This window comes from Heliconius melpomene, chromosome 17 (genome assembly GCF_056956725.1).
Source record: "Heliconius melpomene rosina isolate 202511_hmr_F chromosome 17, ASM5695672v1, whole genome shotgun sequence".
Lineage (NCBI taxonomy): Eukaryota > Metazoa > Arthropoda > Insecta > Lepidoptera > Nymphalidae > Heliconius > Heliconius melpomene.
The window spans coordinates 10630199-10655636 of NC_140405.1; the positions used below are offsets into that span (position 1 = coordinate 10630199).

Consider the following 25438-nt stretch of genomic DNA (forward strand, 5'->3'; position numbering starts at 1 on the left):
AAAAACGAAATACGTAAAGTTTTTGTTAAACAACATGCAGTAAATATGAATTATTAATAAATTTTTAATATTCTCATCACTCATTCACTCATCCTTATGACGTACTCGTAGAGATATTTAGCATCATTTACCTGTGTTAAGACACTCCGATTCCCACTCTCCGCTTAATTCTCGAGACATTCTGTATTCGCTGGCGTAACTCAACGCCGCGTTTTGTCTTATCCTTGATTTATCTTGCTACCAGAACGAGGGAATGAAATAATAATAATTGCTTCATCCAAATGAGAATTGATCCGATATACTTAATTCCCTGTTACTATTAGTTATAGAAACAATACTTATCTACTAACAATTACACTCTACCATAAAAATAAACATATTGTTCCCACGAATACAGGGCCAACCTTACCCATTAAAACCACAGATTTTTTTTCAATTATCTCTGTATCCCATTTGTTAATACGTTTAATGATGTAACGGCTAGTGCCAATCAGGATTTGTTTAAGCTGCTTTAGATCGGTGGATTTGGGACATTGAATGTTTTATTATACTGAATAACCTCCTCCGTCCTCTTTACCTCCTATACTATTGAGTGGACAAACAATACCGTACAGTAAGACTGTTAAAAATCTTGGCATTATTATTGACCAAAATATGTCTTGGGATCCACAGATTAGTGAGGTGAGCAGGAAGATGTTTGCTTCGACTGGTTATCTTTTAAGGTTGCGTAATTTTCTACCTATACCAACAAAAATTGCGTTAGCACAGTCTCTCCTTATACCAATTCTTGATTACGCTGACTCATGTTACCTTGACTTAAAAGAAGAGCAACTTAATAAGCTTGAGCGGCTACAAAATCTTGCAATTCGGTTCATCTTTGGATTAAAAAAGTATGACCACGTCTCAGAGTTTCGAAATAAGCTCAAGTGGCTCCCAATCCGACTTCGCAGGAATACTCGTATTCTCCATCATCTTTACTGTGTACTGTTTGATCCATTGACCCCACCTTATCTAATAGAGCGTTTTGAATTTTTGGGGCGATCCCACTCAAGACACTTGCGCTCAAATCATAACTTAACACTAAAAATTCCTTCACATTCTTCTTCCTTCCTTAGCAATTCTTTTACAATTACATCTTCCCGACTCTGGAATGACTTACCTTTGAATATTAGACGGGCAAAATCATTACCTATTTTTAAACGTTTATTAAAACAATATTTTCTTACTTTATGAGCTTCTTACCTTTTATTTATTTACATTTTGGTCATACTGTAAGCTATATATGTGTACTATGAATGTATGTATGTATGTATGTATGTACGTATGTTTGTATGTATATATGTATGTATTTATGTATATATGTATGGATATGTTTATATATGAATATATATATATTTTATTATTTTTATGTATTTTATTAAATTTATTATTCACACCCCCAACCCTTTCCTACACTTTACGTCCTATGCCTTAAGGTTGCCTGGAAGAGATCGCTGTTTTAGCGATAAGGCCACCTCTTGTACATTTCTTTCTGATCTTGTTTCCTTTTCTTGTGTTATATTTTTGGGTGTACAATAAAGAATATTATTATTATTATTATTAATCTATGTTCAATACAATGAACTATTTTGGTGCCATTGTGGCGCAGTGCAGGGGTCTTAGAGCAAATGTGGTGGTCGTGGGTTCGATCGCCAGTCGGTAGAGTGAATTAGGGGAAAGTGGTGGAGGGGTTTGGTACTAGGTTCTCTCTAGCGTGAATGTGCTTTTTCATCTATTATTTTTACCAATGATCATGTTATTTCATGTTATTTAATCAAAATTAATCTAAGAATATGTATAATTTATTTTATATACATTTTACGGTATTTTAAGGGTTCTCAGAGAACAAAGAATAGCTTAACACTTACGTTTTAAGTAGAATTTTGGCATCGTATAAAAAATATTTATTACTTATTTCTATTCTCGTCATTTTTCTTTATTTTCTTGCATTATTATATTATATATGTTTTTATTTATTTGTATATATTGTCCACAGGTAGCCGGCGTTGTAGGCAGAGCAGATGTGCTAGCGTGTATATTTTTCTTATCATCACTGTTAGTTTACCACAGGTAAATATTTAGTTCTAATTTGTGTTATACGATGGAAAGTCGGAATTCAACGAAGCGCTTTGTCTTTTACCAGAGCGAGGAATTGAAAATAATTCATTCCTCCGAATTAAAAATAATTTACGCTGTATCCCGCACACAGCAGGGTAGGCAGAGGGAATCTAGTGTTAAGACATTCCATTCCTCACTTTTCGGCGAATCCTGGAGACATTACATATTGAGTGGCGGAACTTAGCGCCGCACTTTTGCTTCCACACCAGAGCGAAGAAATTAAAATATAAATTTAAATAAATATTTCCTCGAGTGGGGATCCAACCCACAACTAGTCGATTTTACAGTCACACTTTGTGCCCCTACGCCATGACTAGCCTGGATTAGAAGCATTAATTTAAAAATCATATACCTTAAAAATATAATATTTTCAATATTTACAAATATTAAATTTGTCGGCTACCAAAAATATTAAATATCAGAATTCACTGTAAAATAAATGAACCGAATGTTATTTCAATTAAAGTCTTCATTATTACAAAATAAAAGAAGGAACATGAATATGTCAATGTGCATACGATCGTTTATAATTAAAATTTCGATAGCAAATAAGAATTTAAAAATGTTATTACCTACATAATTTCTGCTTTATAATATAAAATACAGCTGTTATGATTTATGACGTCACATGTTCCTAGCTCTTTATCTAGTATATTCTTAAAAATAATAATCTAATATGTTGGGAACAGTTGTTAAGACACTTCGTTCCCTATTCTCCACTCAATTTGTTACCGGAAGACATAGTGCGGCGCTGCGACAGGAGGACCTCAAATTAGTACTATAGAGTAAAAAAGTAAAAACGTAACCCAACGCCATTTAACTCATTCTCCTACATTCTTTTAAAGTGACAACAAAAAAAAGCTCATAAACAGAGCTTTTAAATCACAAAAACCATGTTTCGTTAGTCATTTTAAAAATAGTTGGTACATACATTATTTTTCACTCAATCAGCTTTAATATCGAAAAAGTATAATGGGAGTTTTCCTGAATGGTACAACCTACAATTTCGCGGTCATTTACAAAACGTCTCTGGGCGGAGTAATGGAGGTAAATGTGGTGTAATTATTGTGGAATATAGGTAGGTAGGTACCTTTAGGTATGCAGGTAGATTGGGGTTCGATAAATCTAATATTGGATTCAATTTTTTATCGGTTGATACGATTTTCTTGTATATTGAATAGCGTGTGATGAATTGATATGAATAATTGTAGAGTGTAGGTACAGTGTGATATTTATCACATAGTTTTTTTTAATGTATGCTTTGGATTTATTACTTATTATTTATATTTACTAAATTTTAGCTTCTATTTAGTAAGCTCTATAATAAAGAGTATAAGAGTAAATGGTGTCATTTATTATTTATAAAATATAGCATTTATAGGAAAAATATCTGTGTGGGTTTAATGCCCACACAGGAGAGTAATTATATTCAATTTATTTTCGTCATTGCCGTTTATTCCCACCGCCCTACATGTGATATCTCGATACTTTGACGGAAACCTCCGCTAAGAAACTGTTTCTGACTGTTTTGGGTTCTATTTCCACTAGGAATATGAGTTAAGTTCTTAGAGGAATTAAACATATTGAAAAAATTAAACAGTATTTTATTTCTTCCAGACCCACTAGCAATAAGAAGTGCGTGTGGTTAAGCATCATCCTCGGAGCCCTGAGCATGCTGGCGAAGGAAACCGGAGTTACTATATTATTATTGAATTTAGCGATCGACTTTTACAGATGTTGGCCTCTAGTCAAAAGGTATGAAATTTTCTATAATAAATATAATATAAAAAATCGAATGTTTTATATTCAAATGAGGTACAATGTCCGACTGTAAACACAAAAGTTGTGAGTTCAATTCTCAGTAAAGGTACGAGTTAAGATGAAAAAAGTTTTAAATTCGTGTCGATTCAACAAAAACTAGAGAAAAAATATATAGTCAAGCCGCTTTTACCGATTAAACATAGCGTTTTTTTTGCGTTCAGAGATTTTGAGGGGCTCGTGTTTGAAACATTTTTTTAAAAAATAATGCTCAATGAGATTTTAAATAGCAACCTTCCTTCGTTGCATCATTTCATAATAAAATTTCTATTAAAAAAAAAGAAAACGCGACAGTAATTTTAAAAATTTCAACGATATATTTAATAATGTTAAACATTAATTTAATGTGCTGCTTCCGCTAAAATTCCAAGCTCAATACTCAAAGTAGATACGCGTAATTGCTTTAAAATTTAAACGTAATAAAATTTTCCTCATCATTGATACAGAAATACTAAATTACGAACGGGAGAGCACTTGAGATGAAAATGTCTCATTAAATCCCAAATAATTTATTGGACGCGACGCACGCTTGTAACGGAAGGTTATGTAATGGTACTCATTAATGAGTTATAATTAAAATTCGTTATATCTGATTTGTGTGAATGTAGCTTCTTTGGATTTGTTGCTGATTTTGATATATAAATTTATTTTTACTGTTGGTGTCTCTAAGCTGTACAAATTTCGGAAAAAGTATAATATATTGAGACGTCACCGTGGTGCAGAGAGACTGCTTTCATTGCAAGCGCGATGGTCATAGGTTCGACCTTAAGTCGGAGCAATAAACTTTTTTAATTTCCTCGCTCTAATAGACAAACTCCGACGTTAAATTCCACTACATAAGCGTGCAACTGTAAACGCGGTTGTGAATTCGATTCTCAGGCGGGAGAATGAGAATTAAATATTTTCGATTAAGACACTTCCGATCCTCATTGCTTGTTCAATGGCGGAACTAAAAGTCGGGCTTTTGCCTTGTTGTCAGAGCGAAGAAATCAACATATTAATAAATAATAATTTATTCCCTCGTGTGTTATCGGACCCACAACGCGTTACCGTCATCCCCTTGTGCCTCTCCGCCATCACGGCCTCTTTTATCTTAATAAACATGTATATATATATATATATATATATATATATATATATATATATATATATATATATATATATATATACTAGCGGCCCGCCTGCGGCTTCGCCCACGTTAACTACGTTATTATTAATTTCTGTCTCCCTGAGTACCTACGTCCAATAAAATAATGACGTTCATGCAAAATTTGAGACTCCTAGCATTTAGTAACGAATGACAAAGACAAATGTCATTAGTAACGAAGTTTCATACAAACTTTCAACGCCAAAAACAAACCCTTAGAAGTTGAATATTGCAAATTCCCGTCTTAGCGAGCACCTATGTCCTATAAATAACTCCTATGCAAAATTTGAGATTCCTAGCACTTTTAATTTCTGAAATTTCGTGATGAGTGAGTGACCTTTCGATTTTATATATATATAGATAGATAAATATATATATATATTTAGATATTATACATTTATATATATATATATATATATATATATATATATATATATATATATATATATATATAAATGAACTAGTGACCACTGTCAAAGGTAAAACAAACTATTGAATCATAATCATTATGCAAAAATATATATATTATTTGAATACAATTAATGACACACGCCACTTATCGCAGCTAACCACTTTGGCTAACCACACTTTGTACTGCCTGGCGTTAGCTTTTTACGTTACATTAATTTTAACTGTCATACTAAAAATTTTGGTTAAATATTTATTGTTATTGTTTAAAGTGTTATTTATTAGCTACACTCTATATTCCGAGTTTAACAGGGTAGGCTGAGGGAACCTAATTTTAAGACATTTCGTTAGTTTTCAAGACATTGCGTGTTGAGTGGTGGTGGAAAATCACGCTTTTGCCTCCTCTTGCATTTGTTTGAGTGGGAATCAAACCTACAACTTGTCACGTTTCCAGTCGCACGCCTGTGCTCCTGCTATGCCACGACGATCATGTCACTTCAGCACAGGTTTTCATACAACATAAAATAACCCAAATCCACATTTTTTAATATAATAACTTAAGAATAACTGTTGCATAAATAATTCTAGCACCAAAAAATATCTATAAAATTTTAAAAATATATCTTTATTTTTATTTCAAAACCTTTATACTGCACTTTGCTGCGCTATACATAGTTTTAACAGGATTTATACGAACCGTAGGATTTTCCTGAAGTGAATATATTTCAAATTTCATAATATTTATACAGCCGCGGGTTGTGATATACGCTTAGCACTTTTAAAACTTCAACTCATATTTAAGTGTTAGAACAGTCTTTGTTTTACTGTATGTTCTATTTATTTATAGGCGAGTCAGCTCTACGCTGTATCCCGCATGTGGCACGGTAGGCAGAGGGAACCTCCCTAATATCCGCCGAATTCAATACTTCCAGAATATGGCGGAAAATGGATCACGGACGAGAGGACTTTATAGGAAGAAAATTTCGTAACACTAAGTTGCGATTTCCCTCTGGAAATCCTGTTATGTGCAGAACACAGCTAAAAAAACTGAATTTAAAATAAAAATTTATTTCCAGATCGTTAAGCTCACTGAAGATAGAGAAGAAATGTACAGGATTATCAGTGAGAACGACCAAAGTGCTAGTGTCATTGGCGTTGTTAGTATGTCTTCGACTCGCGTTGCTCCAAGGAACTTGGCCCACATTTTCTCCTCAGGATAATCCTGCTGCTTTCCACCCCAGCTTCTTTGTAAGGTGAGTTAGATTTGTATTTTATTTTGTCGCTTTATTTGTTTATTAGGGAGCTAGTGTTACATACTAATATTTCATTGGTGATGGGGGCAGGAGGACAAGCGTGTGACTGTAAAAGAGACCGGTTGTGGGTTCGATTCCCATTCGAGGGAATTAAATATTGAATATTTTTATTTCTTTGCTCTGTTGTCGAGGCATAGCGCGGCGCTGAGTTCCGCCATTTAGCACGGAATGCCTCCAAAATGTGCTGGAACATTAGGTTCCCTTAACCTATCCTGCTTCCTGCATGGGGGCGTGAAACTGAAAGAAAAAATATATTTATAGAATCTTATATCATACAGCTGTTATTCTTATTGGAAGCTAATAGCTATTCCGAAGTCAGCATGTCATTTATTCATAGATAGATTTTCAACAATAAGCGAACTTACAGCGGAAATGCTTGTTAGTTCACTTGTATGGAAAAAAATATATAACTTATAAAATGTATGCATGCTAGTTCTTCTTTTACTTTTCTTTTCTTATATAAATTGTAAAAGCCAATTCATTTTTACTTCAAGATAATATAAACTTCTATGTATGTATGTATGACAATGCTAGTTTAAATTCGATTCGAAGCCATCTTGGCTCTGTGGCACAGTGTCAGATTGTCAGACGCGATGGTTGTCGGTTCTCTTCTCACTTGCGGAAATGAATTATCTTCAGTTTTTTTCACATCAGAATTTTATTTTTAATTATATTTTTTGTACACCTACACATTTTGTTCTCCCACATGACAGGTTGACTGGTAGAAAATGCATCTTTGCGTTAAGCCCGCCTATTGTACATTTTTTTATTTCTTATTTTGTGCAATGAAGTATATAAATAAATAAATAAATAAATAAAATGCAATATCTCATAAAAAGAGCGGTCGATTCGACGGTCGGTTCGACGATCGAACTGACAAGTAAATAGAAGTAAAAATACGACATAGGTACCCACCGAAAAAGCATAACTTTAGTTTAGAGTAAAATTCTTTTTCAAAAACACCCCAGGTTTTATACCAAAAAAAAAAGAATTAACAAAATATCAATTTGATCTCAACTAGACTTTTAATAATTGACTCTTCAAATCGCTGCAGCGTGCTTATACTACTTGTTGAGTGCCCAACGAAAAAACTCGGCTCAAATCCGGTTGAAACGTTTTCCATACTATGTTTCATGAAAATTATGTTTGAAAATATATATGAACATATGAGAGGCTGTAGTGGCGCAGCGGCAAAGTGTATAATTGTAAACGCGACGTTTGTGGGTTTGATTCACACCTGGGGGAAATATATTATTCTATTTTTAACCTCTAATAACAAAACAAAGCGCGGTTTTGAGATCCGCCACTCAACACGAAATATTTCAAAAATTGGGTGAACCTAGACTACCCTGTTTGGTATATACGGGATACCGCGTGTAGATAAAAAGAAAACAATAAAAAAATCACATTTAATGACACTTAGACGGGAAAAATGTGCTACATCCTTTTCCCTCACTTTCACGCAAAATCAAACGCGAAAGATAAGAAAACACAGAAAAAAACCTAAATTATTTATTTGTAACCTCACTCTTTCAGCATCAACGCTTCCATAGCTTTAATGATTCTCAAATCGTAACCAAAGTCATTGGCGGGCGAGTTAAAGTTTATCCGAGTACTAACAATAGAAAACAAATTAGACCGAGTTAGAAGTTGGCACGATACAATGGAACGTAAATTAATGTCAAGTGAAGCACGGGGAACTTCACAATGGCGTGTAAATTATGAAATTCGACTTAGAACATTCCAAATTTGCCTATTTTTAAGATAATCCTGTTTGTTTTTTGGGTTATTGAATGTTAATAAATAGATTTGTGTAAAGAAAATCTAATTAAAAATATTCTTCATTGAAATAGACTTTTACAAGAAATTTGGGGTCAAAGAGTCAAAAGAACTTAAAGCTACCGCTGGCTCGGAAGTCAGTTCTCGTGACAAGAGTCAGCAATAAAAGTAACGTTACCAAAGAGAGAAAATAAATATATATTTCCAGAGTAGGAATCGAACTACTACTATTATATACTTTGCCAACATTTTCTATGTCGCTAAAACTAATAAACAGCCTATTAAAAAAACTCATTTTTCCAGATTAATGACATTTTGCTACCTAGCCGCGTTCAACTGGTGGCTGCTCCTGTGCCCGTGGTCGCTGAGTCACGACTGGCAAATGGGTTCAGTACCACTCGTGACAAGTGGGTGGGATCCTAGGAATTTGATTACCTGTGCCGCGTTCGGAGCTTTGATGCTACTATGCTATAGGTGTCTCGCTGATTTAGAGGTGAGTTTATATTATTGGAAATACTATCAATATCCTTGAAGCCAGTCGTGGCGCAGGGTGACTGTATATGCGACTATTTATGGGTTTCAACCCTTACTCAAAAAAAAAATTCAGAATTTGGTGGAAAATGGGGAAGGGAATGTCTTAGTGAGTGTCACAAGGTTACCTCTGCCTACTCTGTTGTATGCGGGATACAGGAGGAGCTCAACTGTACGACTGTATGTACGACAGTTATGGGTTCGATTCCCAATCGAGGGTATGAAATATACATTGTGATATTTATCTACTACTGTAGGTTCTATCACTACTATTACTATAGTAGAATTGTTCGTAGAAATTGAATACACAATTTAGTGAATAAAATTCACGTATTTCAAAATTATTTTAGCTAAATGAAATATTTTATATAGAAATGATTGAAACATGGCCTCTGTGTAATTTATATAATGTGTTTGCTAACATTAATAACACTGTGATTGATGTCTGATCTCTTTGATTTCATATCAAATATGTAGATAATTATGGGCGACGGTGCTTGAATATTATGTTGTTTTAAAATACATATATTTATTTATTAAAATTCTACATTTATTTTTATATTGGGGCCAGTCGTGGTGCAGAAGCATAAAAATTCGTTTTGTTGTGGGTTCAATCCTCACTCGAGGAAATTAAATATTTATATAAATTTATATTTCCATTCTTTTGTTCTGTGGGAACGATTAAGCCGATTTTTTTAAATATTTTCTATCTTTATACTGTATCTCCTATAACAGGGTAGGCAGAAGGAAATTAGTGGTAAGGTTCTCCGTCCCCTAAGTAATTCCTAATTTTTGAGACATTCCATGTTGAGTGACAGAGCTCTACGCCGTGCTTTATCTTTTTCTAAAACGAGAGTACGAAAATAATCAATTTATTGTAGTAGGAGAAGGTAACAAAGAACTATAATCGTACAGAAATATGTTATAACTTACGAAGAAATGACAAAATATGTATATATTAAATGTTAAAAACTTAAATTTGCCTTTCAACTCAAAAATATTTCTCTTTAAAAATGCTAATTCAGCAAACTTAAGCTTAAGATTAAAGATTATACCCCGCAATACGCTAACAAGGTTTGGCTTAGTAGTATCGCTCAGTTTGTCATTTCTTAAAATTCATATATTTCAAAGTTTTTATATATACATTATTTTTATATTCTTTCCAAGTAGAATGAAAAACCTAGTGTTAATACACTCCGTCCCCTACTCACAGCCCAATTTTAAAGATATTGCCTTTTAAGTGACGGACCTCAACGTGCTACTTTGTCTAATTTCCAGAACGAGAAAATATTAATAATTAATTCCACCGAGTAGAAATCGAACCCACAATCATTGAATCGATAGTGAGATGTTTTACTTGTAAAATTTGAAATCTATCTATATATATAAAATCGAAAGGTCACTCACTCATCACGAAATCTCAGAAACTACATGTGCTAGGAATCTGAAATTTTGCATAGGAGTTATTTATAGGACGTAGGTGCTCGCTAAGACGGGAATTTGCAATATTCGATTTCTAAGGGGTTGTTTTTGGGGTCGAATGTTTGTATGAAACTTCGTTACTACAAATGCTACGAGTCTCAAATTTTGCATAGACGTCACTAGGACGTAGTCATGGAGACAGAAATTAATAATAACATAGTTGACGCGGGTGCAACCGCGAGCGGGCCGCTAGTATATAATAATATATAAAAAAACATATATGTATTCACAACCAGGTCCAAAGACACACGCCGGCGGTGATCGGTCTGCTTCTGCTGGTGGTGCCATTCGTGCCGGCGAGCAATCTGTTAGTCACTGTAGGCTTCGTTATTGCTGAACGCGTTCTTTATATACCGAGGTTAGTGTGTGTTTGATTTATATAGTATTTTTTAATATATTATTTATATATTTGTATACGAAAATATTCTTTTAGTTTGCTCTAGTTAAGGGTCGTAGGCCTAATTCCTGGATTGGATAAGTGTGTATTTTTGAGTTAATTAGAAATTTTCATTTAGTATCCATTAATAGGTGGATAATTGAAAGTATATAAGGTAGAAATTTGTTATAAATTTAAAACAAGATTTAAAACGATTTGCCAAGGCATTTAAATGAATTAATTTTTTCCTTTTCTGTGAAATAAATTTCGTTCTAAAGGCACTATTATACATTAGCTAAAAGAGAAATCTATCACTAATCACTATTTTTTAACTTATCCCACAACAACCTAGTACAAAAATCTATTATATAAACTACATAATACAGCTAAAGTAACATTTTCAGTGTCGGAAGCGTAATAATAACAGCGTACGGCGTCCAATTAATGTGGTATTCCAAGCCTGGCTCTAAAGTGTTCCTGGTGGTGGGGCTCGCGGTGCTGGCGGCGAGTGGAGTCGCGAGGACGCATCGACGTAATACCGATTGGAAGGATCGAGCTACTTTGCTGAGGTAACCTTACCTGAATTTACCCGTTTGAGATGCTTTTTGGATTCTAGGTGCAAGTTACTATAGAAAAGAATAGTAAAAATTCCAAGCATAGTACTCATTACATGAAGTATTTATTTATATTAACAGCATAAAAGAATTTTGTTTTACCTTCACGCTATATCCCGCACGTAGCGGAGTAGGCAGAGGGAACCTACGAGTAGGGAACTAGACACTCCCTCCCATAAATACACTTCCGTTTCCCACTTAATATGATGTAAAATTGTTTGTTTTCTATATCGAAAACGTTTTTCTATAGTTTACTTTTTTATTTAATACGTGTATTATATATACAAAATGAAATTTCTAATATATAAATCTACTTTGAAATATGTATATTTAAACGTATTTCTACAAAAAGAGTTGCAAAATATTCGCAAAGGTTCTCAAACCCGCATAATCATGATGCATTACTCAACAGAGACGGAAGGGGCGAAGAAAGTATTAAATTGATACGTTAGCTCTTTTCCCCTTTTTATTTTTGTGGAAATTCTAACTTAATATGTTTTAAACGTTCGTAAAATTACTGTATAATGTGTGTCTGTAACGCAAAGGTTCTGGGTTCAATCCCCACTTGGGGGAATGAATTATTATTTCTTCGCTTTGGTAGAAAGGCCCCCCCCTAAAAGCCCGGCTATGAGTTTTACCACTTAACAGGCAATGCCTACAAATTTGAAAGTGGGGAACACAGAAAAATCTTAACAGTAGATTCCCTCTGCCTACGCTGCTGTGTTCGGGATACAGCGTGAAGCTGTTTTTTTTCGCTTTTATATTGTCATCGTGCGGCATTGATGCATCTTGAAATTGGCAGAATTTGGGGTACGGAGTGTACGGAATTTGTACACTAGGCTCCCTCTGCTCACCTTTCGCGCTTACAGTACGCTTGTGTTTCTGCACCACTAAAACGAAACTAAATATTATCATTATTAAAGTAAAATGGAGCTCAGAGTGTCTTAACATTATAGTCTGTCTATAATTTTCTAAGCGAGATAAACATGGAACAAAAAAAAAACAAAAACAAGAAAATCTCTAAACACTTATACTCGTATACAGTATTCCGGTAATTACCAAAACGTCCAAACAAAAGCGTAATTTCCAAAGAGATTTGCCCGCAAAATTAAATAAATCCACAACATAACCTAAACACATAATACATACAAATAAACGAAATAACACGATTCATCATACGCAAACATGTTAATACAACATGTACGCAAATAACCATTTATATTCATATAAACTCAAAATCTCGTACATTTTTGCCTTATATACGTATGTAAGACTAGCGACCTACACGCGGTTTCGCCCGCTTAAACTTATTGTTATATTATAGCCAAATAATAGAAAATTTGAAGTGTATGTACCAGTATATACGTATATTAAAAACCAACCAACCTAATTGTTTGTGGGTTCGATTCCAGCTCGAGAAAATTTAAATAAATATTACTTTCATTCCTTCGTTTTAATATCGATTAATACCACGGCGTTGAGTTCCGCCACTCAACATGGCGTGAAGCTGACAAAAAGACAAAAGTGGCAACTGACTAAATCTGTTCAGTAGTTATTGCATGAAAGTGGCACAAACATTGATCTTCATAGCCTCTCACGTTCATAATATTAGTAGGTTTATACAAATGTGTTTTGTTTTAGGGCGGACTTACTCACTTTGCCCCAAAATGCCAAACTGCACTACAACTTCGGTAACTTTCTCCGCGAGACGGAGCAGCAAGACAACGCTATCAAACATTATAAAGAAGCTTTGAGGTAAGCTTTTGGTGTGAAAGAAGGTATGTGCGGTGTATATGGCTTATGTAGATTCGTATGGTTTATTTTTTAGCTTCAAGCTCTATCCTGTATATAGCAGGGTACACAGAGGGAACCTGGGAACCTAGTATTAAGACGCAGATATTTTATAATGAATAATACAAGCAAAACAAAAGTATTCAGAATAGAAAAATATTTTGGAAATTATTTAAATAAAATAACTATAGGAAATCTCACCTCTTGGAAACCGCACTTTTAATAAACTGTCAAATTAATTATTTAATATGTAAAATTTATATTAATCTATACGAGTAGTAAATTAAGTTAACATATTATTCTTCTTAGAATGCCATTTCCATTTTCCTTTAAGTCTTAGTCTCAGCTTGAGGGCGCGATCTCGGTTTGTAGCGCTAATTGCGAACTATTTCGACTTAATAATAAATCTTTTGTCAAAGAAAGCTACGAAGTTCATATTGTGAAATTCGTGAAATTTCATTGTTGTGTCTTTTATATAAGCAGACAGTATTAAATTCCTTCGAACGTATGAAAGATATTAAATAGATTTATTTCTTGCTTATGATTTTTGAATAGGTAATTTTTATTATGTAAAACATAAATAATAACTAATTCTTTTTAGGTACAAACTACTGTAAGCCCATGGCTTTCCATGGCCTATTCCGAAAAAACAATAAATCATTATAGTTTAAAACGTGTAACGGTTTTGGATTCGATTCTCATTCAGGGGAATTAATTATTTTTAATCAAATATTGTTTTAATGACCTACCCAGTGTCTATATGGCAAAGTATATATTATAAAAAATAATTATATGTAATTGGATTTAAAGCTTTCAGGCTAGCTTTATTAATTATCAGCTTTATTATAATATCACAATTAATTCGTAATCAGTCTGTATTATGTTTACAATTGAATGTAAAGTATATTTATAACAATTTTCAGGATAAATTAAGTTCGTAGTGGCACAGCGGCATAGAGTCAGAACGATAATTGTGAGTTCGATTCCTACTTCCTGAAAGTGGAATGTAGTGTAGTGCAGGAGTGTCTCAACACTAGGTCTACCCAGCCTGCTATGAGTATAAGCTACGAGGTTACAGCTGAAGCAGAAGCAGCTGAAGCTGGCACATAAAGCTACATAAATAAATTATAAAATTATTTTATTTTCACAGGTTATGGCCGACTTACGCGAGCGCACACAACAATATAGGCACTTTGGTGAGCGCTGAAAACGCAGAACAACACTTCTTACAAGCCATCAAGTACAACAGACACCATGTTAATGCACATTATAACCTTGGAAAGCTTTACAAGTAAGTATTATATAAAATAATATTAAAAACCGCTATGGTGGAATTATAAAAGCGATGGTTGCGGGTTCGCTTCCTGATTGGGGGGCCTGAATTATTTCACGCCCCTCTATAAGCCAGTTGGGGGGTGCACGGAAAATAAAGTCTTGATTTTAATTTTAATTTTCCTCGTCTATCCTGCTACATGCGGGATTCAGGCTGAAACAGAATAAAATTATTACTGTGAATCATATCTGATTACGAATGTAAGTTAATTTTTCGACTCACTCAATAATCAAAAAGACTGACTTGACTCTGTAATTAAATAATGTAATCTTATAACATTATATTACATAATATATCGTGTTAACTTTAAAATGTTCGAAATATCGACTTAAATTTTAATAAAAAAAAATAATATTTTTGATACATCCGTTGAATATATTTCCATTCATCAAGTAGTCCATTTCGTTTCAATTAGTTTTTACGTATTCAATTTCATATACAGCGTGTGATTTAATTGGAACTTGTTTTATATATTTCATACTGGCGATTCGCCCTGTCTTTACTTGGATTAAATAATTTTCTTTTTCATTAATGCTATAAGATTAGTTGGTGGTCAGAAATCAATCTCATTTTTTTTTAGGATTCCGTAGCCAAAGGGTAAAACGGGAGTTTATTACTAGTACTCTGCTGTCTGTCCGTCTATCACAAGGTTATATCTCATGAACTGTGATAGTTAAATGAAATTTTCACAGCTAACGCAATTCTGTTGTCGCTATACTAATAAATATTAAATAAAGAAAATAAAACAAATATTACAAATATTACATTTGGTTTTGAAGAATTTGAAAAAAGAAATCAAAATCAGCTTCACGCTGTATCCCGCACACAGGTTAGGCAGAGGGAACCTAGTGTTAACACAGTCCGTTCCCCACTTTCCGGCGAATTCTGAAGGCATTGCGTGTTGAGTGGCTTACTGCTAACTTAACGCCGTAATTTGCCTTGACACCAGAGCGAAAAAATGAAAATATAAACGTAAATAATATTATGATAATAATATATGTAAATAATATATTTCATTCCCTTGAGTGGGAATCGAACCCCCAACCGTAGCATTACACACTCTTGTGCCGCTGCGCCACGACGGCCTCGAACTGAAGAATTTGTTTTGCTTAATGAGCTGAGAAATAAGTAGATAGGAGACAAATATAATATTTAAAATCCTATTGATAGTTACAATGAAATCTCTAGTCAAGTTTCGGTCCAATTACAGATATAAATAAGAATATGTAACTGGAGTATAGTATGAATGCTCCCTTACTTGTGGGGGGAGGAGGAATCCACTGATAAAAGCCAGTATAATAAATTTAATTAAACATTGCATAGTTTTCTACCAAACCGTCAATATTTAAATAAAAAATGCTATATATTATACAACTATTTACTTAACCGAAATATTTAAACTAAATATAATTTAATTTCAAATATCATTAATAACACAAAACAAATTGCATAAATTCTATAAAACCTAACCACATCATTCCAGTGTATTACTGTAGTGGTCGTTTGAACACTAAATAATGAGAAGTTTAATTAAATTATGCATAAATAATAATTGCAGTCGTCGCAATGGGATAGCATGTGACTGTAAACTGAAGGTCGTGAGTTCATTTCCCAGTTGGGGATTTTATTTCAATTATTTTCATTGTCCCGTTTCGGCATACATATCAATTTTTTTGAAGAATTTTGAAAATAAAAAATTGCGAGAATAGTGGTGAATATAGTACAGACACTACGTTCCCTCTACCACTCTGCTATATAAAAAAAAAGTGCGTGAAGAAAGTGAATAATATCTCAACGCAGTGAGACAGTTTGATTATAAATGCGATAGTTCTGGGTTCGAGTACCACTCAGATGTATGAACTGTTAAATATTTTAATTTATTGAAAACTGACCAAATCATAAACATAAATGGACTAATATTGTGTATGTTTCTAATTTAATTAACAGTTTTACCTTTTATACGAGGTATCTTTGTAAACAAGCAATTTACTTTCCTTAGGAAAAGTGGTCGAACATCACAAGCGATCAAGATGCTGGAACGTTGTATAGTATTACAGCCTCGCTTCGTCCAAGCTCACGTAGAACTGCTTACTTTGAAGCCTGAGACTGAAAAACAGAAAATACTAACAAGACTGGTGGAACTTGAGCCTAACAATTGGGAACATTATGTGCTTTATGGGAACTGGCTGAGAACGAGAGGTAAGCTTATTTTAAAACTTTAATAAAATAATTTTTATTTAAATAGGTTTCAAATGGATTTTTTTAGTTTAATTTTATGTAAAAAAAATATTGTCATATTAGAACATATACCTTTAATGTTAGTTGTGGCGCAGGGGCAGAAGTGTGTTCCTGTAAACGCGACAATGTGGGTTCGATCCCCATACGAGGAAATTAAATATTTTCATTTTTTTGCTCTGGTGTCGAGGCAAAGCTCGGCGCTGGGTCACTGTCACTCAACACACAATGCTTCCAGAATCCGCCAAAAGTGAGGAACGGAGTGTTTTATCACTAGGTTCCCTCTGCCTACTCTGCTGTGAGCGTGAAGGTGATTTAATTATAGGTATATTATAATTCGCCTACGTCTAAATTGTAATACAAAGTTTGATTGCCTATGCTACAAGCTTTTATTTAACTTGTCGTGTAAGTTTGTGTGTTAGTGTATGTGGAATCTTGTAAGCTCAATTTGACCTACTTCCTAAAGTCCGATTGGGCTAAGTTCTGATGACATTGAAATTACATATAATTATTATTTTTGTTAATACAAAAAGTCCTCTATAATAAAATTTTGTTAGTGCTAGTAAGAAAACAAAGCGTGGCGTTGAATTCCACCACTCAACACCTAATGTCTTGAAATTTTGAAGGAGATTCAGTAACGGAATGTCTTAATACTAGGTTCCCTCTGCCTATTCTACTAAATGTAAGGTACAGCGTGAAGTTACTTAAAAAAAAAGGAAACTTGTCAAATATAAACCTTACCTAAATTTTCAAGAATATTTTTAGTAAACTAGTCAACAAGAATTCGTCTATCATGGAATATTAGAATACTGATAGGCTCATTCAAAGTTTATACTTAAATACTTTACCCTTTTAACTTTGAACCTTTAACAAAAGCCTTAATAAACCTGATAACATAAATATCGATAGAACTTTCAAAAGCTAGACGTTTATCTTTCATGTTTAGCGTAGATGTTACAAGTTTCATTTATTATTGTTATAACAATTTTTAAGCTATTTAAGCCTAATCCTTTAGAGGTAAGTCTTATCTTAGTTCGACAGATTGAATTTTGATAGCGAAAATATTCTAAATTTATAATAGTTTGCTACAATTTAATAAATAATTTAATTTAGTTTATAAAATATCAATATTATTTTCTTGCTACAGGTTTACCAAGTGCAGCGGCGAAATATTTCTTGGAAGCGACAAGACTTAGTTTCAAAAACCGTAACTTTGACAGAACAGTCAGAGGAGATCTAATATCTTTTAGATCGACCGCCCTCATGTATAGAAGTTTGGGACAGAAATCAAGAACGTTACAACTTCTAACAAGGTATATACTTATTTATTTACTTATATATATAAAAGTTTTATATAGCTGCTTAAGTTTTATTTAGCTTCAAACTGTATCTCTTTTTTATATATAATAGGGTAGGTAGAAAGAACCTATGTTAAGGCACCTCGTTCCTTCAAACAGCACCCAATTTTCGAAAGATTACATATTCGTTGAGTGAACGAACTCAACGCAATCGGGGATATGAATCTCTTCGCTGTACCATAAAGTATGGCTTTGATCTCTACCATTTAATATGTAATGTCACGGAAAGGAGAGAGAAAATGAGGAAGAAGAAATAATACAACGTTACCAACTCTGTTGTATGCAGGATAAACGGACAACAAAAAACGTATTCTAAAATTCCATGGGAACATCCCATAAATTAACTTACGTTAGGGTGAAATATAACAAAATAACATAATTTCGTTAAGAAAACCAAGCAAAAAACAAAAAAAAACTGGGAATAACGAACATAACAATAAGGATAGGTGGTGGATACGAGTATAAGGGAGAAAATACAAAAATTTGTTTCGCGTTGTGTGAGCTTAGGTAATTGGAACGGAGCCGCGGGCAGTGAAAAATTTCATAACGCTACCCTAAAATATACTATATATATATATAAAATGTGACTTTTAAGAATTATGTCTGTACGCGAATTTTTGTTCACACACTTTTCTCTGTCTCTATAAGCCTTTTACTTTCGATTTAATGAGATATGGAATTTACTTTTTCGAGGCTGTTCTGGTCAAGTGAGATTTGAATGAAAGCTAAATTAAAATTATTGTGAATGTCATACAGGGGATACCCCACTGCTACATGCGGGATAAAGCGTGAAGCGTAAAAGAATCTAAATTCCCCGAGTGGGAATCGAATCACAACTGTCTCCATTACAAACGGCACTGTACCACGACCGCAAGAACATAAATAATTCCTAATGATTCCATTTGACAGGTTTTTAATTGGTTTCGCGTAAATACTTTTAAGTTAAGTAGCGACATGTCCACGTTTTTCAAAATATCTCTTACAATTTGACTAAGTGAAATTAGAATAATTCAATACAAAAAAGATGAATATTTTTATAACCACAAACATATTATTGTTTCTTTTTTATTTTATTATTTACTGAACAAAGCCCTCGTTCGACTTATAGACACGTAACGCTCACTGTTTTATTTCACAGAAACACAAATATATTTTTTTATTGATATTTGATATCTTTTTTTCTAAATCTTCATTGAAATTGATGCCGAATCGTTGATATCAATTTCATTAAAATATATATTTTATTCAAAATCACTTTCTTCTTAGAACGAAATGTGATCCTTTTTTAGAATAAAAACATTTGTGCTATTTGTTAGAATTAAATAAACATTGGTACCAATTAAATTTTGTAAAGGCTTTATTTAATGTTTATTTAGACCTCTTCTTTAGAATTACAATACGATAAATAAACTATTGTAGCTATATATTTGATAACAATTTATTTCTAAATATTTTGGAAACCGTAAAAAAACAGTATCGGGACTCGAACCCGCACCGGGTCCTTAACCAAGTATGACATACTTACGCTCTTAACGATCTACGTCGAAATTCTTATACGCTTGTTACAACATAGTTATTTTTCTGTATCTAACAATTTCTTACTGACAGACAACAGATGAAACTACTTAAAAAGTAAAAATTTTACATGCTAGTAGGTTAGGGATTGTATGGGAACACTAAGAGGAAATCTCTGATTGACGTGCATTCGATTCCCAATTGGGGGAATGAAATATGCGAACGACGACTTGTTTTAAATAAAAAATAATTTTAAATATTCTATAATAAAGTACCTTAAAAGAAAATAATTTAACTACAGAATGGAACTTGATGATTTTCTTTCAAAGTCGTGGTTTTTACCTAACTCTAAACTATTTTCTTTGAAAATTGTCTAGACTTTAGTAACTGTATGAGATATTCCCCTTAGGATACTGAACAGGTACTTTGTGAAAAGTAAATAACATATTATGTAATGTACGTATGTACTTTGATGTTTAGTGGGCAGTATATTTAGTTTTTTTTAATTTCTCTTCGTTTTTTCAGTGTTAATGCAAGCGTGTGATTGTGGAGGCGACAGGTTATGGGTTCTAATTCTCAGTCGACAAAATGAATTATTTAATATTTTCATTGACTCACTCTTGCAATGATCCAAAAGCGCAGCGTTGAACTCAGCAGCTCACTATGCAATATCTCAAGAATTGGGTGGAAAGAGGGGAATGGCCCCTCCGTTCTGCTCTTCCCACTTTAATGCGAACTTAGTGTACTTAACGCTAGGTTGCCAGATTTCCTATGTCAAGTCTGGTATGTGCAGAATACAGTAAACAAACCAGTTAAGTGGGAGTCGTACTCGCCCACTGAGATCTATCTGGACTCAGAACTACAGATCCAGGGCCACAGATCTTAATAATCAAAATTAATTTCAATTCGATACCTCCACGAGATAGAGCCGTAAAAAAACCAAAAACTCTGCTTTACATCTGTATTATTGAAATCGATTGCTGTATATGAGCTCAGGCTTTTATATTCAATTCAATTAGTTTTATTATTCATATTAATTATTGAACAATATGAGAAGGTATATATGTAGCAACCAAAATCAAATTACTAATAAAGACAACTAGTGCTAGTTCGATTAACAAAATTATGTATCCTATATCTTATAAAACAAAGTCGCTTTTAGTGTCTGTCTGAACTTTCTAACTCTTCTTCTTCTAAACCACCCAACGGATTTTGAAGCGGTTTTCACCATTAGGTCGAGTATTTCTCAGGGAAGGTTTATATATAGTTTATTATTTGTACATTCTTATGTAAATTAACATAAATATGATAAATGTGTATAAAGTCCTACCCGTTGAGACACTTTCGCGCATGCGCTGCTTTAATGGCAAGTACTACATGAAAATAATGTACTGGAGTATTGTTCCTCTTAATAAGATCTACAAAAAAGTCCGCGAGGGCATATTCGTATCTTTTACGAATAACGTGTAGTGATCATATTTCTGTCTAAAAATTGTAATTTCAATATATTTTTTATTGTGAGGGATATTTTTCCATAATAGTATTAATCCTTATCCTTTAAAATACTTTATTAAATTTCTACGTTAAACGAAGATAAAATTTGCTTTTTACACTATTTCGAAAATGCGAATAGTTTTAGAGAAAAACGCATTTAATTGTTGACACATCCCGCCGTTCACACATCAGCTGTATGTTACTCAAGTTTTACTTATCCCTTATTCTCAGCATATAAATAAGTATATTAGTTACGTTGGCCATTTATGTAGATCAAAACTGTCTTTTATTGTTTTTCATTTTAATAAGTACTTTAGAAGTTGTTACAATATCAAAAAATCCTTGCTGCGAAACAGCTCGCCACTCGCCATGCGTCCCTGCGCGCCCCGCGACCTTTTGCTTATACAAGCGCGTCCGCTGCGCTCGCCTACCTTACACGCATCGGTGGTTCAGTGGTAGAATGCCACGCGGGCGGCCCGGGTTCGATTCCCGGCCGATGCAATCTATTTAATTTTCCTCACAGGCAGCCACGTAGTGCTTGCTTTTCATCAGGGACAGAATACCCTCTTCAGCACTAACCACAAGCTCGAAAAAAGAACCCGCCTGCCTTTATAGCAACGAAGATTTAGATGCGTTTGCACGTATTGGATAATTCGAGTTGAATGTATTATTTCAGCGCGATATATTTGGTTTCATATTTTTTGTAGCAATTATTAGTAGGAAGGTTTTTGTTTATAATTTCTTCCGTTTAAAAATAGTCATTTAACTATCTAAAAATATTTTAATAAGTACTTGAAAAGATTAGTAGCACAGATTTAAAATTACGATACCTACTAAAAAATCCTTGCTGTGTAAAAAAACTGGAAAATCCTTATTGAAACTACGAAAATGCGGGTTGCATTAGGGTTTAATTAATTTTCACATTATCTTAAGTGCTTTGCAAGCATACATTATATGAAAAATCCACTAGTAAAAGCGGGCGAAGCCGCAAAAGGGTCGCTAGTTTATGTATATATTAAATATTCTCAGCAATTTCAGAATTTTAATGTCGTCTATGCATTGTTTACCAGACGTTTAGTAACGGAAAGCGATGTGGCCAATCGCTAAATGAATAAAATTGAAAAAAATATATTTATATATATATATGAACAGTATTTTTAAGTATTTAAATAACAGAAAGCGTATTTCAATAAGTACATAAAATGATAATAAACGCTACATTAGACTTTAAACAAATTAGAAAGTCCATACTATTTTTGTATCGGCCAGTATAAAATGATCTTTTTTTCCTTTTCAACGTAGTAACATTTATAAAACAATAAAGGTTCACCCTATATTGGATACGTAACCGATCAGCAATAAAAGCGCGGTAGCGGCAAGTAAAATGCTATTGAATTGCTTAGTGAAGAGCCACTAGCATTGTAAATATTTTAAGTGGAAAATACTTTTTTAAACGTTTGTTATTTAATTTATTATACTGTAATTTTAATTAGATCGTCGTAGCATGATGGTGTTTGATTGTAAATGCGATGGTAGTGGATTCGATTCCCAATTGGAAAATGGATTATTTTTTTTTAATGACAGATAATTTTTATATAGATGGCATACGTGGCGCCGAGGCTGGCCTAGCTCAGCGGCAGCGCACACCTATCTGCGGGACTGGCGACTCAAGCTGGAACTAGAAGGGCGGGTCAAAATATACTCCAAGGCCGTAAATCCCACTGTAAGTAGTGCTATAGTGATTTTCTATATTAATATATCACTAATTTGGCGCAAAAACGACGTAATTGTACGTTTTTTTAGAAATAAATTAAATAATACAATGTGGAAAGAATATTTACATAGTTTTATTACATCTCCTGTAATTCTACTGTTTTACCAACTGATCCACGTACAGAATATTTTTCTTTAAGTAAATCTTTTGACCAATAAAAATAATAAAATAGACGATAAATAAATAAACTATTTTAAATAGAATTTAGAAAAAATCGACTAGTTCTAATATTAATTTGTTTTGTTTAGAAATCAACAAAGTGCTTCGACCATTCTCAACTAGCAGTGAGTGCTGCTTCAAGAGAAGAGGACTTGAAAAACAAAGAAAGATCAACTAGTGACAAAATAGTAAATAGGAGGGACGGTGACAGTGATAATAATGTGATAGTCGATAATCACTCGTGTGATACTAAAAATTGTGCTAAAAAACGCAACTTGTCAATATCCACTCAAATAAAAACTATACATAATAAATCCGAAATAGGACTCAAACAAAAAAAGTGTACAATGCATAGGAAAAAAACTGTCAAAAATAAAGATGTGCTACCGAATATAGCACCGCTTGCTGAACATATTTTGATGAAGACATTTTAGTTTTATACGCTTCTAGTTTTGATCAAAGTGACAAACGTGTGGTTCAAAGTGAACTTGGACTTTGAAAATATCAGTGAGGTTAGTTGTAAAATACGCCGACAATACCGCGTGGTTATAAGATAGGTGAAGTTTTCGATATGAGAAGTTTCTATTTTAAAAAAAATTACAAATTTTGTTAAAATTTTAAAAAAATGCAACAAGTTATATAAAAAAATAACAAATATTTCTAAAATTCTATGTCAAGTTTTGGTTTTATATTATGGTCCTTCGAGCAGGATAGCTGATGTAAAGTGAAAACTTCTCATATCGATAAAATTAGATAGGAAACTAATTCTAAAGACAATTTTGTAGAAAAAAAAGTTATATTTTTGTCAGAACGACGACTGTGTTAGTTTGATAATGTAACGGTTTTTACGCTAGACTAGGTAACGTTAATTAAATTACAACAATACTTTCTGTTAAAGAGCTCAAAAGTAGTTTAATATATTTATATTTCATTCAATCGTGGTGCTTACCACAATATATATTTATATCATTTTAGGATAAAGAAAAAAAAAATAATTAAAAAAAACAAACAAAACTAAAGCTACAACTACTACAAAACTCATAATATTAATTTTCTATGTATCTTTTCAACCAGTAAACGAGACAGCTATTAGTTCTCTCCCCACTCGGAGGAATTAATTATCTCAATACACAATGTCTCGAAATTTAAGCGGAAAGTGGGGGGCCAAGTGTATCAACACTAGGTTCCCTCTGCCTACCCAAACAGGAAGGATGGAAGGAATATAGCGAGAACTTAAAAAAAAAACGAAATCTCTAAGAGAAAGTATTGTAAAGCACGGCTAAGAAATCCACTACATACCGCTTGGCCTTCAATAATCACATATACGTTATATATAACTCAATAATATATCATTCACCTATACATACTTATCTCGAACATGAGTTACTATAGAAACGCCCACTACAAGAGCTATCGTAACGAAGTACTAAATTGTTATAATACCAATGAAAATGTCATATAAATGTTTTACGATTCGCTAGCCACTGTCGAATTATTCGAAACTACTTGACTTAGAAATATGACTGGTGTATGAGATTTAACGTGCTCGCTATCGAATATCGACAACTCATGTTAGAGATATCATAACTTCATATTTCAATAATGTACATATTATTTTTAAGGGTAGACTAAAGGCACTTGACAATGCTTTGAATGTACTGAGAATAAACGATTGAATTATTGGCGTTTGTTTTATTTTTTTGTATTGGTAAGTTGTTTTTATTTAATGCTCGTTTTTCAAGTCAAGCTAAGAATTGAATAAGTCAGAAAAACCTGTGTTTTTTTTCTTCGTAACTAAACCCAATAAAAAAATATATAAGTGCATTCACCTCTGGTTTCGACCATGTAGTCTAACGAAAATAATTAGGAGTTGTAAATGACAGATTCAAAATGCCCGAGCTAACTTTGACCGTAAGTAAAGTGATTTACAAACACTTTTTTTTTCAGCTTTAAAAATCTTTTCAGCTTTACGTCTATAATTTTTTTACCTCCACATTGTATCCCACATATAACAGGGTAGACAGAGGCAACTTGTGTTAAAACACTCCGTTACGCACACATCACGCAGTTATAAACTCTACCTCTTGTTGTGTCTGTTGGTAGAGGTGGATTGGTATCACCAGAGCAAGTTAGTCGATAAAACTAGTTGAAACT

General features: G+C 33.2%; 1 protein-coding gene across 1 annotated transcript in view; it reads left to right on the forward strand.

The window, feature by feature from the left end:
- Positions 1-24966, forward strand: part of LOC146530240 (protein O-mannosyl-transferase TMTC1-like) — a 136005-nt gene extending 111039 nt beyond the window's left edge. Inside the window, exons 4-15 of the mRNA XM_085201279.1 lie at positions 2036-2109; positions 3775-3912; positions 6607-6783; positions 8926-9115; positions 10872-10993; positions 11416-11580; positions 13267-13380; positions 14567-14707; positions 16749-16948; positions 18132-18297; positions 22951-23074; positions 23374-24966. Coding sequence (XP_085057405.1) covers positions 2036-2109; positions 3775-3912; positions 6607-6783; positions 8926-9115; positions 10872-10993; positions 11416-11580; positions 13267-13380; positions 14567-14707; positions 16749-16948; positions 18132-18297; positions 22951-23074; positions 23374-23718 — 1956 coding nt within the window. The 3' untranslated portion in view covers positions 23719-24966. The remainder of the gene's footprint in view (positions 1-2035; positions 2110-3774; positions 3913-6606; positions 6784-8925; positions 9116-10871; positions 10994-11415; positions 11581-13266; positions 13381-14566; positions 14708-16748; positions 16949-18131; positions 18298-22950; positions 23075-23373) is intronic.
- Positions 24967-25438: the final 472 nt, after the last annotated feature.